Source organism: Bombus bifarius, unplaced genomic scaffold (assembly GCF_011952205.1).
Source record: "Bombus bifarius isolate JDL3187 unplaced genomic scaffold, Bbif_JDL3187 scf7180000008359, whole genome shotgun sequence".
Taxonomy (NCBI): Eukaryota; Metazoa; Arthropoda; class Insecta; order Hymenoptera; family Apidae; genus Bombus; species Bombus bifarius.
Window position 1 is genome coordinate 59,901 of NW_022884612.1, and position 19,969 is coordinate 79,869.

Here is a 19,969-nt window from a genome sequence, read left to right on the forward strand (position 1 = left end):
TTAAATGGTTCAGAATGTTTAGGTTTAGATGGCAGAAGTAGTTAATAGTATGTATGTACTATGTATATCGTATCGAGAAAATCCATTTAAAGATGGCCACTAGTCGAGGAAGGTGCTGTCGTGTGATGTCACTTTCTGATATCGTTTCGACGTTGTAGCTTAGAAAAGATTGTCGATGATTGTTAGCCACAGTTAAGAAATTCACCGTATCCAACTAGAAACTTAATATAACAAAGGATGATATAATATTTGATAAAAAAAATGAATTGTCATCAAATATTAAGTGGAGCTTGCAATGCAGGTGATCGGTGCTACGCTGTAGGTTCTGTCGAAGGGATTTCTTTTACTGTAAGTGATTCACCTTGTTGATCAGCTCTTTCCACAATTGTTTGCGATTCTAGAATTATACCCATATATATATCTATTATATATATATATGTATGTATGTATGTATGTATGTATGTATGTATGTATATATGTATATATATATATTAATATGCATACATATGCAATTACTATGTTGTACATTCAAGTCGTCCGAAATATTTCGTACTCGTTAAAAAATCCATCTATGAAACATTTTCAAACTTCCAACTTTATATGATTAATTTGATATGTATTTTATAGCTTTAGTTTTTAATTGGTAACGAGTATATAGTTATTGATTTTTACTATTTTTATATAAAATCAAGTGCGTTAGTATTTGTTTCATCCGTATTTGTAAAGATGATTTCACATCGTTTGTCATAATCGTCATTATTATTTAATTTTTTAAAAGTTTTCTTGATAGCATAGTAGTACAAAATAAATTCATCTATTACAGGCATATGCAGCAGGTTGTAACATAGTAATTCTTGCCAGTAATTTTGAACGAGTTCAAATAATACCAGGAGCTGTACATAACTACATAAGGATCAGTTGCTTGGATTGCAGTACCGACACTGGAAAAATAGCTGCTGCCTATGAAAATCAAGTTTGCATTTTTGAGCCTACTCCGCTTATTCACAGTACTTGTTCTCACGTATGTACCTTTTCTATCCCAATAACTATCCTTGGTAACTATGCTTATATATTTTAATATGCTATGCAATAATTGTTTTCTATAACATATAGCAATTAGAATACCGATGGGTTCAAACTGGTAGTCTGACAACTGAATCAAATATTAGTTCTCTATCATGGAATTTGGAAGGAACAAGATTATTAACTGGAGGAGAACTTTTACAATTGTGGCATCAAAATATAACCCCATTTCAGGAAGAACATAGTAAGCTTTTCTCATTATTCTTGTTTAATTTATATTTAATAGCAATTGGTATCCCTTCTAATTTCATCTGCTTAAATGTACACAATGTTAGTCTTGTGTCTTGTCGCAATAATAAAACTGTGTATAGTGGTGAAGATAAATACATTACGAACTCAGGAAGGTGAAACTGGACGTGAACAAAATACTTCAAATGTTCTTCAAAACTGTGAGTTTTGTTACTTTGAAAGAGTACATGTGAATGTGAAAAATGATAATAATATTTGAAATTGACTTTAATAAGTTTATTTGGCAGAAATTATTACATAACAAATGCTATTCAATACTAAATACATACTCTAAAAGTATTAGAACCAATAATTTTTTTCTTTTACATGCAGTATTTAGAAGACATTGACTTTTGTCACCCTAAACATAATGTGCTCTAAGCTATTGTTTGTTGCTCCTATGCCTTGATGCTTTAATATACATGCTGTTGATATAGGAAAAGGTCTATACATAATATTCTGTCTCCTATGCAGGATGTTTCATTATGAGACCAATTCTGATGGAATTTAAAATAGAAGAATATAGTAGAGAATATATAAGAATGTTTCATTTTTTTTCAGCTGGTACAGTTACTTTTTCGATTGGTGGAGATGCTGAAAGTCCAGCACCTGGTGATTCGAGTAGCGGAAATGAACCAGGAGCATGGAACTGCGTTTGGAAATGTCGCACAGCTACGCCAGTGCATCTCATGAGTTTCAGTCCAGACGGTACATTATTTGCGACAACAGGATTTAATGATAGATTAGTGAAGATATGGTTTGAGAATAAACAATGTAAGATTCTTACGCGTGTAATGAAACTTAATTCTGTAAACGACTAATTCAACAAAAGCTCTAAAAAACCTATATTTAAAATTATTCAGTGTTTTCAACGAGAAATATGGATCATGCAAGTGTTACTCAATTTATGGGTAGTGACAGCTATAGTTTTGTCTATGTTGCTCATCCTCGTGCAGTAACACATTTATCTTGGCGCAAGACTAGCAAATATATGCCAAAGTATGTAAGAGAGTATCTTGTAACATATTGCTATTTGTATCGCTGCAGTTAAATTAATAGCATTCCTTTTCCTTTTTTTTCTTTTTTTTTTTCTAGGGGGTCTGTCTCCAACATGCTTGTTACATCTTGTAGAGACAATATTTGTCGGGTGTGGGCTGAAACTATACCACCCGATGTTGAAGGTTTAGCAAACATGAGTCAGTTTGAAGGTTCTGATAGACACGGTCATCATGGCAAGCATCGACATCACAACATGCACAAACATCGATTCATGCAGCGGCTTAAACACATGAAGTGCGTAAAATGCTCAAATTCCTTTTTCTCTATATGCATTTATAGCTTATTCGCAAGATGGTACGCGCATTTTTTGTAGAACCTGTTTCCATATTCGTCGTCACGCGAAACAACAACATCAGGCAGGTCATACCACAGCACCAACTTTACCAACTTTGCCTTCAACGTATTCGGTACACGATTTTCACAATAATTACCAGGGAACAGGTCATTATCCAGGAATGCATTTTCATTTAGCAGCCAGTATTAATGCTGAAACTGGTACGATTACATATAATCTCATTACATTATATTATAGTGCAGTGTATGTATATACATATATACATCACATGTAAACACATCAACATGTTCTACTTTCTACGTTTCCTGACATGTTTTGTCTATCACAGATATACCATTAGTACCAAGTTTAATCACAGGAGATCCTGAAAGAGAACCAAATTTTATTCTGCACTGGCTAAACAATAAAGAAATGCATTTTACGATGCAAGCAGAAAGTATTCTACAAGAGCTTACTCGTAAAGTAGTAGAAAAGGAAGAAGGGCTGCATCAACAGGATGTAGATCATACAGATCATGATTCTGAAGAGGAAGGTTTGTCGAGTACGTTTTATGTGTGTATATGTGTACTTAAATAATATGTGTATAATAATGTTAACAAGTGATTCAACTAATTACATATAATCATAGAAAAGGGAGTAAGATTACAACCAATACAAAAGGCAGGAGGTACAGTTCGGTCAATGAGTCAAGAAGATCATAGTAGTGATGAACATCACACAACACACACAATTTCATCGCATCATAGCTTACCACACAGCGCGCATTCTCACCAAAGTCTTAGGTATAATATTTCTAAATGGTAACAAGAGACATTTTGCCTATCATATTCGGCAAGTATCGTTTATTTGCAAGAGAATAGTATTTCAAATTTATTCTTCTCTCTTCCTGCAGTAATACTACATCCATTAATTCTATTGCAACGGATGTAACATCGTCAATAAATCATGCTCCGGATTCTTTGGATACCAAAATAGAAACGTTACTGCGTGATTGGCATCATAATCCAGATTTACTTTTTTCAATTCATCCGATAGATGGGAGCTTTTTAATTTGGCATATTGAATGGTTGGACGAATATCATCCAGGATCATTTCGACAAGCGCAAATATCATTCTCTACACGAATACCTAATGCATTTCCTCTTGGCGATGCTTCCACAATGAGTCATAGTGTATCAATGTATTCGCATAATACTGGCGGTCCATTATTAAATATACGAGAAGTGGCAAAATCATCCACAAAACCATCGAATGAAGGTAAACGTTTTCTCTATCTATCTATCTATCTATCTATCTATCTATCTATCTATCTATCTATCTATCTCTATCTCTATCTCTATCTCTATCTCTCTCTATCTCTATCTTACGTATTCTATATATCTTTACATTTGGCGTAAAATTCAGTAAAACTGACGATTAGTAAGAAACGGAAATGGCTAGATAAATTGTTATTATTACAGCTACGGATATTGCGACACCATTACCGAGTTTGATCGAACAGGATGAAGAACAATCGACATTAACATCGAAAACTGGCCAGGAACTGTTAAAAAATATTGAAAATTCGACAGATCCAAATCAAAATGTCTCGAAGGAAAGGGACGGACACTTTGAAAATGGAAAAACAAATCAAGAAACGGTCAACGATTTATTGGCCCATCCAAGTCCGATTGTTTCTATGGTATCGAAACATTCGAACGGAACTTTAAATTTATGGCAATTAACATTTGCTGATAAAACAAAATTCTCACAAGTATGAATCAATGAGCTATCAATTTCGTCTTTCCTTTTTTTGTGCGTTAGTTTTATACGCGTTATTCTTTGGCAGGTATTAAGTATTGGACACGCGTCGAGAGCTTCAGGACATCGATTTCGAGTGAACGATATTACTTGTCATCCGGTATTGCCCTTATTAGTGACGACATCGCATCACAATTTACCAGAATCCGGATCTCAATGTCAGAATGCTGACTCAAACGAAAACGTTAGTAATAGATCAAACTCTAATAAAACAACCTCAAAAGATATCTCGCTTACTGTAAGTACAAGTAAAAATGATGATGCGCTGTTTTGCTATTGAATTTGTATTTTTAGAATTTCGATTGGTAACGATCAAGTGATGATTCCGTTGATGTTTTCAGGGGTTCTGCAGCGAGTTAATACTTTGGCGTGTAGACACAGTCGGGCCTTTATCGAAGAGCGGCGGAGTTTCCGAACTAGCGCGTATTAATTCTCCTGAAATTTCAGCGTTCAGTAACGTAGCTTGGATTCCGACTTTATTACCAAGTACTACTTTAGGTAACTTATCAAATTCTCCAAGCGCATGTTTCGTCGCCAGCGATGGCGAATGTTTAAGGGTATATCAGGCTGTTATCGACGCTAGAACACTCCTAGCCGAAGTATCGATTAGCGAAAGGCGAAGTAGAATGATGGTCAGTATTTGTTGATATATTTCAGGAAAATATAATTTGCAAATGGTTGCCAGATTGATTCATCGTTTTTTTTTTTTTTTTTTTTTTTTGTGTTTGTATCAGGATTCCATGGCAAGTCTGTCGACAGATATGTCATCGGACGATGGTATGAGGCATTCGATTCACGATAAGATAAAGATAGTATCTCAACAATCTACGGCTAGGCCAGGTTGCGTCATACAATTGGACGCTATTGCTGATGCTACGCACGTAAGTGCTGTAGAGAGCTTGTAGAATGATACAAGGTCGAAACGATCGATATTTTTCTATAATATCGGTCAACTTAAATCCAATTAATTAATAGACATAATTTTTGTTATAAATTCAGGATTGGCAAAATACGCAATTCTTACATGTATTTCAAGAACAATTAATTACTGGAGACCGAAACGATGAAAAACAAACTGGCATAGATACATCGATGAATGATTTAGGCTTAATGGAGTCTACCTTAGACGCTATGGTAGATTTGCAGCAATCTGCAATTTTTGAAGAACCATTCTATATAGTTGTGTTAGAAAGAACGCAGCGAGGTACAACGGTACACATGTGGCGTTTGGTAATAGCCTCTCAACCTGAAACTACCGGTAATATTTCTCCAAGTTATTTTATTCTTTTTATTTCTTTCTTCTATATGTGGTATTCACCCACAGGATTGTCAGAATCGATGATGTATGTTCCGGATTCTCATTTGGTACAAGATGAAGATGAAGAAGGAACACCTGGACGTTATAACCATCCAGAAGGTAAAAGATCTCGCAGAGCGAGTCAATCTCGCCGTGATAGTCAAGGTGAATTGGATATGTTTTTCCAAAGACGTCCTCAGAACAGCCACGTTCTTATCACAACTACAAAAGTATGCACTCAGGAATTACCATTACCAGATGGAGTCGAGGTTCGTATAATGTTTATTTATTCTATATTTCCTCTTATTTTTTTCGTGTTCCCTTTTGTTCGTAATAATTGAATTAATATCGCATTGTAAAGTTGAAAGTATTAACGAAGAATATAAAGAAATAATATCGTTATTATAATCGTACGTAGGTAATACATGCAGCACCAGCCGCCGGACATTTAAGCAGCTCTTCCATATATCCTGCTTGCTTCGCACCGTACATCGTTGTGACTGCATGTAGCGACAGTACGATACGTTTCTGGAAATGTAAAGTGACGAAAAATCAATCGAACAGCAAATTAGACTATGAATGGTGCGAATGGGAGATGATACGGAAAGATCAGGAATCGACTATAGACATTACAGGTGGGTACATATCCAAAAAGCTAAAATCAGAGTAAAATAAAATTGAAGGAAATAAGATCATGCATTGTCAAAGAATGGTAGATAATTTATTCATATTTTAGGGCAACCGTTAAATATAAGTGCTGCATATAGTGGGCGTATTGCGTGTGCGTACAAATATGGGAAATCATTCACGCGTCCTACTAAAAACGACCCTGACTCTAGATACGTAAATCTATGCGTTGCTATATATGAATGCGAAAGTACTGGCGGAAGCGAATGGATTCTAGAAGATACGATACACTTGAAGAATATACACTTGCCGAGGATTCCGGTGGACCAACATTTAGACCTGAGCTATCTCTATGATAGCAAATTTTTGCAGAAGAAACACAGGCTTACTCAAGTTTTGCAAACGCTTAGTCACGAAGATGTGAGATCACCGAGAAATGGAGAAAACGGGGAGAGTACAAAACCGAATGCAGGTAAGACCATTACGATTAAGATTGTACTTTGAGGAATCAGGTTTAACGCTAATTTTGACGACTAAAAGTCTAACTATGTTATTCACGATTGTGATAGGCTTGTTGGCTGTTCCATCGTTTAGCACGCTTCAGTCGTTGCGAAAGTCGATCATAGAAAATGGTAACACTTGTCCACTTACGCAGAAACATTTAGTTCAGTTAGATTGGGTGTCGAAAGAAGATGGTTCGCATATTTTGACCGTTGCTGTTGGATCGAAAATTATGCTGTTCACGCCTGTATGTTCAGATCTTGCACAAGCAAATATGAAAGCAATGAAAGAGTCACAAAGCAATAACCGACCAATATTGCGGAAAGCTTCGTCGTTGGCACAGCCTCAATTCGTTGACGAAATTCGTTGGATGAAATTACGGAAAATCGAGTTAACTACAGCGGATGGTCTACCTCCGTTGCCGATGCAGATATCTTGGGTAAGGGACGGTATCTTAGTGGTTGGCATGGATTCGGAAATGCACGTTTACTCGCAATGGAAACCGAACCCAAAGAAAGACTGTTTTCATTCAAATTTACAACATCAAGAATCGGACGAATTTCAAGCTAGCCGAAATTTGCGGGACGAAGACTTGCGAACATTAGCACACGAAACATCGCAGAGGCGATTAGCAAACGTATCTTCTATGCCCCATCTTTCTCGAGTCAGCAGTATCAATTTAACGATGCTCGATGCCAAAAAGAAACGAGGTATGCAAAACGAGAATTTAAATTTCGACTATATGCCCGACTATGGTTTGTTCGAAGCCTCGAGAATCGCTTGTCCCGTTTTACCTCAATATCATCCAAAACAACTAATGGAATTGCTAAATTCTGGTAAAATTCGATGGGTAAAGGCTATATTGGCACATCTTGTCCGATGCATAGGAAGTTCTTGTTCGTTGAGGGCAGACGACGAGAATTTAGTCAAACAACGTGGTGGTGGTGGATGGTCGCGTTCTAGAACAATGTCGGTTAGTTACGTAGGTACAACGTCGCCTCTAGAACCAAGAGGTTCAACCACGCAAATACCGGAAGAGCTTACATTAGATTATGCGGAGATAACATCGATATCTCCGTTGCCACTTTGGACTTTATTGATCGCAGACAAGGAAACGAACGTACCGCATCAGCACAAAACCGAAGACAAACAGGATTACAACGAATTGTTCGACAGCAATGTGGAGGAGGATGAGTCGTTAGACGACATGCTGGAAGAGGATTACGATTGTTCGCGGCAGAAAGATAGACGTTCGTCGGTCCCGGAAAGACAAGGGATATCTCATTTTGGACCAAGACAAGGCAGATTACTGTCGCGATTACTAACACACACTCATTTGCCTGGCTTATCGAGCCTTGATCAGATGCATTTGCTCGCTTTAGCCGATACCGTTTCAACTTGCAATGCAGATTTTGCAGAAAGATTTGCAATAGATGCCGCAAAGAATGCTATTGCGAAAGAAAATTTGACCGGTATCCCCGACGGAGAAACGGTTTCTACCGATTCGTTGGACGATTGTGGCCTCCGATTTTTATTGGCCATGAAGCATTACAATTACTTGATTCGTTGTCTTCCGTTGGCACAGAGAGCGCAGTTTCAAAAGCAAGGTATATCATCGAATAATCTTGTTTGGGCGTTTCATTCTGAATCCGAAGAAGAATTGCTAGGTTTGATACCTTCTTATGCGAAGGGACAGCCAAAATGGAGCATTTTAAAGGAACTGGGTATAGGTTGGTGGATTAGAAGCAACACTATATTGAAAAGGTGTATCGAGAAGATTGCGAAAGCAGCTTATCAACAGAAACAGGATCCTCTCGACGCTGCGCTTTATTATTTAGCTATGAAAAAGAAGAATCTCGTTTGGGGATTGTTTAGAAATAAGAGGGATGAAAGAATGACAACATTTTTCGCGAACAATTTTACGGAAGATCGTTGGAGAAAAGCTGCCTTGAAGAATGCGTTTGCTCTACTTGGTAAACAAAGATTCGAGCATGCTGCGGCCTTCTTCTTGTTAGCAAACTCTCTAAAAGATGCTATCGATGTATGTCTGAACAAATTGAACGATATACAGTTAGCGATGGTCATTGCCAGACTTTACGATGACGATACTACCTCCCCGAATTTGAGAAGATTGCTCTATGAAGAAATTTTAGGTTGTGATAAGGACGGGCAAAATCAAGACATGAACAAAGCTCATCCAGATCCATTCTTACGCAGTATGGCTCTTTGGATTCTAAAGGATTATGCAGGGTCGCTCAATACTTTACTGTTGACAAACGTTGGAACTTTGCACCCCCAATATAACGACGAATCTGATAAACCGGAAGGAACAACAGGTAATGAAACTACATATTTTTGTCTTTCTTCTCATTCAGTTTGAATATCGGCAAAGAAATGATTCCGTCGAGTTTAGAGCTCGCGATCAAAGAAATTTAGAAAGTTCGAGCGCAACTAATAGGGTAAGTTATTGTTCCTTCTTTGTTTCAGCAAATCCAAATGTTTTTAATTTTTACGTTTATCTTCGAACGCACCCATTGCTGATCAGACAGTACATTGCATCTACCGCTCAGGATAAGAAAAAAGGTCATTCGGTAGTTATATCTGGCTTTAGTTACGGTATGGAAACAAAATCACAACCTGACAAACAGTTAACTTTGGAAGATAGCATTACACCTTTGGAGAGACAACTGTATTTCACAACAGCGCACGCACACTTTAAAGCTGGATGTCCTGCTCTCGCTCTCGAGGTTCTTTCTAAATTACCTAATAAAGTGATGGAGACAAATTGCGAAGACTCGCCCAGTACGTAATTACATAATCGACATGTTCACAATATTATTGTCCTCCTGCTAATTCTCTTACTACTATTAACTATCCTTGTCGTGTGTTTTGTTAGGTCTCTTAAATAGTCCAAGCAAGTCAAGGACACAAGATCTTCAAATAGACACTGGGATTATTAGTTGGGATGACAATTTGAAGAAAACTGACAATATCGAAGGTGGAACTTCATTAATTATCTATAATTCGCCTAGATAACTATGGAAAATGGGAGTGTTTCTATCGTGTTCTTATCTGTGTTAGGCATTGTAGACTGGTCTCGACCTGTGACGCATCAAACCGAGGAAGAATTAGTGTTAAACTGGGATGACGATGACGATGTTGCTGAACATGAGGACGCCGACAGCCCACCTTTAAGCATGAAGTTAGACAAAAAGGAGATCACCGATGGTTCGAAGGAAACAGAGAAAAGTGGTAAATTAATGTAATCCATCTAGTTCTTCCTCCACCTAATTCTAATAAGTTGACACGTATAAGTCGTTTCCTTTTGTGTGTGTACGTAATCTGAAATTAGTCGTCAGGATTACAACTATCATTATCAGAAGTTAAAAAATATAGTGTCTTTTTACAAAGGACAGAATTTAGAGTCAAAGTCGTTAAATACAGATTCTAGTAACCTGAGTGAAATATAACAGATAACTATACGTATGTACCATCAAATTTTTAGAGAAAATCACAAAACCATCAGGACAATTGGACATTATGGCGCAACAATTAAAATTTGTGGCATGTTTAAAAATTTTAATGGAAGAATTGTCAACATTGGCAACGGGTTTCGAGGTGGACGGAGGTCAACTTCGATACCAGCTATACGTATGGCTCGAGCGAGAGGTAGACGCCCTCAGGCAGCTTTGTAATTACAGCGTTAGTTCGGACGGAGATGCAAACAACGTATCGGAATGTAAGCGGACAGACTAGTTATTCTGTTTTTAATTGAACGATGTTCAGCTTGTTTTTGCTTGTCTTAAACTGACAAAACGATTATGCTTTCAGACGAAGGTGGTATGGTAGATGACATGGTGCAACCATGTAAACCTGGTGAACAGCCAACGTTGCATGAAATATTGATGGCCGAAAAATTGGATTTCGAAGCCAAGGTACAACGAGCTGCTAGAAGAAAAAGGTGGCTAAAAGGTATTCTGTTGACCGGTGTCAGTCAGCGTTTAAATATAATACATGCATACATATAGTTGTTCGATAATATTTGCCATAAATATATATTTACAGCGAACGAAACGTTATTACGAACATTATTATCCTACTGTTCTTTGCATGGAGCATCTGGTGGTGGTTTAGCATCTGTAAGAATGGAACTTGTCCTTTTATTACAAGAATTACAACAAGAAAAGACGCAACAACAGTTACTTAGTCCTCTTCCGTTTCCAACCACGCTTCCTCTTTTAAGCGCTAGCGTGGCATGCAACAAAACTGTCGTGGCAGATCCAGTCAGGCACTTGCAAGTTCGTATAATATCATGACGGATCGTATATAATATCGTGTAATATCAATACGGAATTTTCTAAGCTTAACGTTACATCTGTCTTTTTAGTCCCTAGCTCACGATATGTTGCAGACGTTGGTGGAATTACGTAATCCACCAATGCCTACGAGAAACACGCATTATTGCGAGGTATTTATAATGAGGGATTTAGCGGTGGCGTTAAGTGCTTGTATTTATCAATCACTTTGCGATTCCGATACTTTTGTTACGAAACATCAACAACCGGACAGGTAAATACAGATAAGTTATGAAACTCCTTAGTAAAATTAGAGAATGATGGTTTATCGTAAATCATTTTTTGTCTCTCTTTTCGTTTTTCTTTGTTTTTTTCTTCCTCTTTTTTTTTTTTTTTTTTTTTTTTGTACAGTTTTCCAGCATTTGCAGAGATAGAAACGTTCTCCGGCGGACACTTGGTAGCATCGAATCGCCATCATCGAAGGTATTCGACGGACGATGGTGTGTGCATTACTACTTCACCCTCTAAATGGCCAGGTGTGACTAACTTGCGTGCACTATTGGCCCGGGAGAAGGACGAAGATACACCAAAATTGAATATTCTCCTTTGCGAAGCATTTGTAGCAACTTACATGAGTTTGTTCGTTTATGCACTGTGGAGTTGCGACAGTCATATTCTTTATAGGCTCGTAGGTCAACACTTTGGTAACAACACCTGGTCCTGTTTGTTTGGAGGTGGAGTCAAGAAATTGCTACGTGTCGCAAGTACAAGCAGCCAGGTATAACTTTGTTTTTACTTTATTTTTGCCTTATTTCGTTGTATACTTTTCTGATGTACCAAGTACTCGTATTATATCTCTTATTATATCTTTGCTACATATCAAGCAAAGAAATGAAGAAACCACATGTCTTTAGATATAGCTTTCTACGAATCGGTGTAGGCTTCGAGTTTTCTAAAAAGAAAAGGAAAGAAAAGAGTAGAGATGCAAACAACTGAGACGCGTAAATTATACGGTTTTGAGCGATACATACATACATACATACATACATCTAATCTCTGTTCAGGCGAGTGGAGTAGGAAGAACGGTAGAAAGAGGTGATAGTGGTTCGAACGAAGCTCAAAGTACCGCAGGAACCGTATGGAATACCATGACCTCATTGACTAAACAACGTGTAAAATTGAACATGAAATTGTTGGGTCAATTTACAGGTCAACAACCAAATATGAAAGAAGACAAACCTACATATAGAGAGCAATTTGTTTCACCTCAAATGAGCATGATATCGTACTTTTTAATGAAGGTTAGTCGAATTAATCGACTGCGGATATCCTAATGCGTACCAGTAGCTAGTTGCGTTCTACGTATATATGATTTTGCTAATTTTATATAATCTGATAATTATAAGAATAAAAGTTGTTTCCTGTATTTGATACAGCCACAGATAGATAGCGAGTATGCGGATGAAATCGACTATGATTCATCCGATTCGGCAGTGTCGGATTTGAACTCGTCCGAGGACGAGGAAGATATATTCGATACCAATTCAAAACCAAAGAGCAAACCAAAGGACAATACGGAACATACGAATCCAAATTCGTACAGTTGGTGTGTTATGCGATTAGCCATAGTGAAGATATTACAACAGCAACTGCAGGAGTTCTTGAATGTTGCTGGCATAGAGATGCAAGGTATTTTGTTTTGTTATTTGATAGAGAATATCGAGAATTTGACGATCTACTACTAGTTTACTCTGTCATTCTGAAACTAAAGGATAATATAATTTTTTGCCTTATTCGCATATATATATATATATACAGAATTACCTGTGAATAGTCCTCTGATTCATGGAACGTTAGCTGTTGTGGCACAATGGCAAGAAACATTGCGCGATGAATTAGACAATAGAGGACCACCACCGATTAATTACATTCCTGGTTGTGCACCAGATCCGGCACCTACACCGGGAAAGCCAGCGATTCATAAATATCGATCTTTACTTGAAAAAAGCAATACTCCTTTCAAGTAAGATTGCAAATTCAATAGCAAAAGCAATAGTTGGAATTCTCTGATGTAACAATTTATGGATGTTTTATTTTTTATATTTTTAGTACGCGTTTGGCATCAGCGGCTCCCGCTAATCGATTGTGGTCCTATTTAGTTCGACAAGAGTTGGTACAAGACATATTTATCCGAGCCGTATTCGGCAAACGTAGATCTCTGTCGTCGATTTTGGAAAGCAATCAAACTGCGATGGATAATTTGAATCGTGGGTCAACCGCAGATGACAAAGGTAGCGATAGCGGTACTACGAGTTTGCCCGAACCAGTCCGAATTATTCACAAGGAACAGGATAGCATTAGTGCCTTTTGCCTCAATCAGGTTCGATCGGTCTATTTTTGAAAGTTACGTTTAAAAGTGGCGCGATTTTGGGGAAGACAAACGTTGCTGATACACAGCGTTAACGATTCAGGTGAATCCAGGTTTAATGGCCTTGGCAACTCCCCGAGAAGTACAAGAAATGAATATATCGCTATTGCTGGAACTCCCATCCTGGTTAGAAGACGAATGTGAATTTGACATCATAAATTTAAACAAACAGCCAGAACCGGAACCAGTGCAACCAACTAGTTTCTTAGTTATTCAAGTAAATAGTTTATAGTAATATGTTTTCTCGTCGATAATGCTGGCTCTCATTTTGTGTGTATTGCACACATGTCCGCATATACGTATACACCTTTCAATTTTTCGTTTGCAGACAGCAGCAGATAGACCGTTACTCGCTCAAAGTCCGCAGACAAATAATTCTCAACCTCAGTCGGGTATCGCGAGTCAAAGCGGAAGAGGAGCTAGCGTGGTAAGTTTCCCCCAAGATCACAATTATGACAAACGGATAATTCGCATATTTCTATATTCAGCATTGTACAGTCGTATGTTTGTCTTATAAAACGTTTACACCTTTACGTGTGTTGTATTCCTACTTGGACTTAACCCAGATGTTTCTGATCTACTATCCGATGTTTCTGTTTTCCATGTGTATATATTCATATGTTTGGTCGAAGTGGAAGGAAGAAAGGAAGAAAGGAAGAGAAAGGAAGTAACGAGTCTGTATTTTTGTAACGTTTTATCGCTTCAGGAATGTTTGGGTTAATGAAAAATTGAGCGATAAATGGCATTACGAAAGAAATTGAGAAAATCGAACTTGTAATTTCGTTGGTTTCATTTTCTATAAATATCTTTATTTCGTTTTTGTTTGCGTTTCCATTTTTGTTTTTCTTTTTACTTGGGATTTCTATGCAAGAGCACTTTGCCGATTAATAAATGAAAAATTCGAGTTTCCAGCCAAATGTACAATTTCCTTCTCTTTTCGAAAAATTGAAATTGCCAATGAACTGCATATTTTCAACGTTCAAAACCTGAAAATAAGAAAATGTATTTCCGGATTCAAACAGAAAATCAGCCTGATATATTTTCCTTAATGTTTGTTTTCTCTTTGTGTTGATAAAATAAAGTAAAGTTTGTATTTGACGAGTAAAAACCGTATCTATGAATGTGTTTGACACGCACTACTTACGAACGTATATATGTATGTATTTACCGTTCGAATGTTTGGATCTAATCGTTTGCTTATGAGATCTTGTATGTCGATACTAGTAACGACATTATACACTATCGTATTTATTGCGTTCATAAGTTTACATAAGTAAGCAGCGAATTCTAACGCTTAGTATCGTTAATGTTCATAATATTATTAAATTAATTTGATCAGAAATGTTGGACGAACGAGACTCGTGATCCAAATAAGTTCAAGTTATAACCGTAGGTATAAAAAATATAATAGGCCCCCCGTTCTTTAAAAGTTTGAAAGGAACTGATCGTTGCATGATATGTAAAGAAAATTGCACTATAAATCACCTTTCTTGAAAAACACGCGGTTGGAGCACGGCTATCTCGAGATTTACTTCTTGCGATATATCACAGGCAATGAGCACAAATATCAAAGTTGTTTAAGAATTAAGGGCGTTTAAGAATGAGCGATGAGAGTAGAGGCGAGAGTAGATACGATATATAGCGGAAAATGAATGGAAATCGAGCAGAGGAAAGTAATAACAATTCGTAAGAGGGAAGTGTCGATAGCCGTAAATGTGTTGATGTCGAGTATGTAGCCGACGCATTGGGTCGCGTCTAAGTAGCACATTTGGTGACAGAAACAATGTTCCTTGTTCAATGCTTGCCTAACGTCTAACTTGGTTTACGTCTGACTGACGTCACTGACCTGGTGGCTCGTTCGTTCGCTCAGATGAAGGGGATGCCCGCTTTCCCTGGCTCCCACGACCTGCGTTTCTGTCAATTTGTTGCCGATAGGAGCAAACACTTGTTGCAACCGGTGAGATTAACTTCTAACAGATCCTAGCCTGTATGATATCCTATTATTATCCCTAGTGCCAACTTTATATTCTAATTCCTTTACTCTCGTTTTCCTTTTTGCTCTAGTTTTCTGTTTCTTCGTAATATCCTAAGCGTTCTAAAAATTCCTACAATATTAAATATATTGGATTTACCATCGTTTTTACGAATCGTTATGTTTCATAAACAATAGCTATTCGCGTAGAATCACAGTAAAAGCTCTAACTATATATAAAGTATTTAGCATTTCCTTCGTAATCAAACTAAACGTAATTTTTATATCGATCTACAAAACAATAATTTTCTTGAAAAATTTGTATATGTATATACATATCTAACTTGTCACTATGATTTCTTTTTCGAATCGATAATGTTCAAGACAATTTACTTAATATTATACGTATGCATATCGATACGTGTAAGTGGAAATTAATCTGCTATTTTAGTATCGTTATCGTTATTATCGTGACTGTTAAATTTTTATCTACGTTGTTATCATTTTCATCGCCATTATTGTCATTATTAGCATCATCTTTGTAATCGTCACTTCCATCACTACCACTACCAGTACCGTTTTCAACACCATTGCCACTACTACCCTGTCATCATCATTATCATCATCACTATCATCATCATTATCATCATCACTATCATCATCATTAGCATCATCATTATCATCATTAGCATCATCATCATCATCATCATCATCATCATCATCATCATCATCATCGTCGTCATCATCATCATTTTACAGTACAGTAGTAGATTATTTTACAGCGAATGAAATAGTTCGTTAAGCTGTTATACATGACCACGGGTTTTCAATCAATCGAAGACGCCTCGCGAATTTTTAAGAAAATGAATGTTCCTTCTCCCAAGGCAATCTCGATACTAACGTACTTTTCATATGTTACCAAAACAATATTGTGAATTAACTGTAAATGAGCAAAGCCAATCGATGAAACTTTCCGATTCACAAACCTTTCTTTCGTAACACTGCATGCCTAATGACTATTTATTTCGTACATAAAAACCTGAGCGAAAAATTTGTGCCCTTTGGTTGCCATTGTCTTGAATGTCGTCTGTAGTATTTAATAAGTTATTGTGCTTTCCTTCAGATTCTTTACACATTTTGAACAAGAGATCGAGCATTTTCATCCGAATCCTAGACCATGGGTCCGCTAGCTTTCACTTTTATAATTTGCGGTTGTCACAATCTTTTTGGTTCCTTCGTTGTCCTTTAGAGCTGTTCAAAGAGTTCTTGCTAATTACTCGGATACGCTCATCTTTACGCGTTTAACGGGGAAATATATATTAATCAAATAATGCAGAGAACGTTTGAAACCTAGTGGATCCAATAGATACGACCCTCGTTGGATTGAACTAAACGAACGCTTTTTAAACAAATACATCGCCCGAATCGAATGAAATAAGAAATAAGAAAAATAAGAAAGTATATACATCTTAACACGTAATATGTGTTATTTGATACGCTTCATTTGATGAGCCTTCGATGTATATATGTATATACATATACGAAACTGTCGAAAAAGCGATCGTTTCATTTTAGGTTTTAACTTCTTTCGAATTGGCAAGGAAAAAGGAACAATATTAAAGAACTTGATGGCATAAAACGTATAACCAGGCTGATTGTATATATATATAACTAAATATATAAGAAATATATATATATATATATATATATAAAATATTTAATAAGTTTTATAGTATATCATCTATACATATTAGTATTGAACGCCCATTTACCGTTTTCTATATTATCTTTTGTCATATTCTGATACGTGTGCGCCAAAGTTTATAGACGTTAGGTTAGATTTTCCACTTCTTTTTCTTTTATTTCCTAAAAAATATTTGTATATGTGCGTACTGTTTGTGAATCATTGTTTTCTCTCTAATTATAAGATCATTATTTACATAACAATATTTTGTTCATACAGATCCTGAAGCATAAAATCGATGGCATAAGAAGAATTTCCTCGCATCCGCTTTTACCAATATGTAAGCATACTATGTATTTACTTTCGAGTAATTGCGAATGAAATGTGTTGCTTGATATGTCAACGACAACTTTGTACGAAACTCTAATCGATGAAATATTTTGCCGGTGCTGTTGGACCTGTTCATCGACCGACATTTGTCGATATTCGAATAAACAGACTTGACTGGCTCTCAAGATGGTTCAGTATCCCTGTGGGAATGGGGGCATCAAACGGCTGTAGCGACTCCTCGACCACCGGGCACTTTTGCCAAAGTGACTCGTGTACGTTTCTCACAACACGGGAATAAGTTCGGCGTTGCGGATTCTGATGGACATCTAAGTTTGTTTCAAGTAGCCTGCAGAGAAGGAACTGCACGACCATTTTTTGTAAGACTGATCTCTCTCTCTCTCTTTTTCTCTCTCTCTCTCTCTCTCTCTCTCTCTCTCTGCCTGTCTGTCTGTCTGTCTGTCTATTTACCGATCTATCGATCTATCTAAATATCTGTCTTGCGCACAATTAAATGCGACCATACAAGTATAGGAATAAATTTCAAGTAATTAAGAATAATTCGTTCTGGCAGAATTATCAGTGCCATAGCAAGGTGACGGCCGATTTTGTCTTCCTTGGTGCGTGCAGCTTAATCGCAACTGCCGGTCATGGTTCTGAAGGACGTAATGTTGCGCTTTGGGATACTTTACTTCCACAGAATAAATCTCTGATTCAAGGTGCGTCTCACCCTCGTCTTCTTTGCATGAGTATGTGAATCGCGTAATGATCACAGAAAAACTGTTTGTCTCTTTACGTTTCTATTAGGTTTCACGTGTCACGAACAAGGAGCTAGCTCGTTGATACTTGCACCCCAACATCAGCTATTAATCAGCGGTGGGAAGAAAGGTGATATTAACATATTTGACGTTCGACAACGGCAACAACGACATCGCTTTCAGGCTCACGAGTCGGCTATAAAATGCTTAGCCCTTGATCCGCATGAAGAATTTTTCGTGAGTGGAGCAGGAGATGGTGATATTAAGGTGATAATATTTGCAGTATGCAAATATAGAAACACCAACATATATTATAATTTGTATTAACTGTTTTCGATCAGATATGGGGTTTAACCGTCCATTCTCTGCTTTACTCTTTTCCTGGAGAGCATCCGCGATCTAGTTTCTTTAAAAACATAGGACAAGTATGCTCATCAATATTGTTTACATTAATTACTTAACTTTTGACAAATAAATTATAATATCGACAATTTTCTTTCAGGGTGTAACACAATTGCACGTCGATTCTGCCGGCCGTTTATTTTCATGTGGCGCAGATGGATCTATGAAAGTTCGTCAGCTACCGGAACGCGATTGCGTCGTACATACTTTGTACTAAAGTAGTCCGAAAACGTAGTGATGTTCTACTGGCAAAATATTTTAACAATAAGCCATAAATCGGTTACAAACTAGTGAACTAAACGTATGTAATTATCGAATATGTGGAAACGTATCTTGTTAACTTCTTATTTCGATCCCTCTTGCAATTAGTCGTTTAAAGAAGGACTGAGCGCCTTGAAATAGTAAACTTTGGATAAAAAAAAAAGAAAAGAGGGAGAGAAAATAGAAACTATAATTATCAAACTATTATAAACATGGATATATTCAAAGCTTTAAAAGGATAAAGTAGTCGTTGAGAGCATTTTCGTTGATATTCCAATTTATTTACAACTAAAATCTCGCTATATCCTCTGTCGCTTGCTTATTGGAGGTAGAATGAAGTATTTCTGTTTGCAATACATTATTTCATTACTCACGAACTCCAACAAACACGTTTGCGCATATCCAAATGATGTTTCATTTTGTTTTCTCCATTTTCCAGCCATTTGAATATCGCACTAATTATCGTTTCTGTATAGAACATACTATATTTCTATACCATCATATAAAAGCGCATAAAATATTAGAAAAATCAACCAAAAGTGAACCTAATTAAATTGTTCATAATAAGTATCAAACGTACATGTATTATGTTGTTTCTACATTCGCAACTTGGTATTGTGTGATTAATGTTCCGAGTTCTGTCATAACACACAATCGTTTCCGTATTTTCCTACTTTGTGGCGAAATACATTTTTGAAAGTTTCTCTCGTGTAAAAAAAATATTTAACAAAAATATTAAATTGCGTATTATTCTATAAGTATGTAAATTGACATAATGAAAATACATGCGAGATAGAACAGTTAATATTCGTCGTATGATTTGTATATACGATATGAAGTATTTAAGAAAGAAGAGAATTGAGAAATCTAACGGGACTAAGTAAAGAAAAAAAGAAAGAGAAAAAGTGAAAGAAGAATGTCAAAAACCTATTTATAACTATCCTATGCGTAT

At 36.7% G+C, this 19,969-nt stretch overlaps 1 protein-coding gene across 1 annotated transcript; it reads left to right on the forward strand.

Moving 5' to 3' along the window:
* Positions 1-83: 83 nt before the first annotated feature.
* On the forward strand, positions 84-19,822 carry LOC117212731 (dmX-like protein 2). The gene is made up of 40 exons (XM_033457749.1): positions 84-348; positions 824-1,021; positions 1,114-1,267; positions 1,873-2,085; positions 2,175-2,310; positions 2,407-2,604; positions 2,684-2,865; positions 2,994-3,206; positions 3,294-3,447; positions 3,558-3,922; positions 4,126-4,418; positions 4,494-4,703; positions 4,807-5,097; positions 5,200-5,346; positions 5,465-5,723; positions 5,790-6,031; positions 6,181-6,397; positions 6,499-6,861; positions 6,959-9,226; positions 9,378-9,692; positions 9,787-9,888; positions 9,972-10,142; positions 10,396-10,629; positions 10,722-10,862; positions 10,956-11,188; positions 11,278-11,459; positions 11,597-11,963; positions 12,250-12,486; positions 12,622-12,874; positions 13,004-13,208; positions 13,295-13,565; positions 13,657-13,830; positions 13,942-14,040; positions 15,484-15,570; positions 17,549-17,609; positions 17,768-17,976; positions 18,171-18,315; positions 18,404-18,621; positions 18,696-18,779; positions 18,857-19,822. The coding sequence occupies exons 1-40, from the start codon at positions 262-264 to the stop codon at positions 18,971-18,973; spliced, it is 10,095 nt and encodes a 3,364-aa protein (XP_033313640.1). The 5' UTR covers positions 84-261; the 3' UTR covers positions 18,974-19,822.
* Positions 19,823-19,969: the final 147 nt, after the last annotated feature.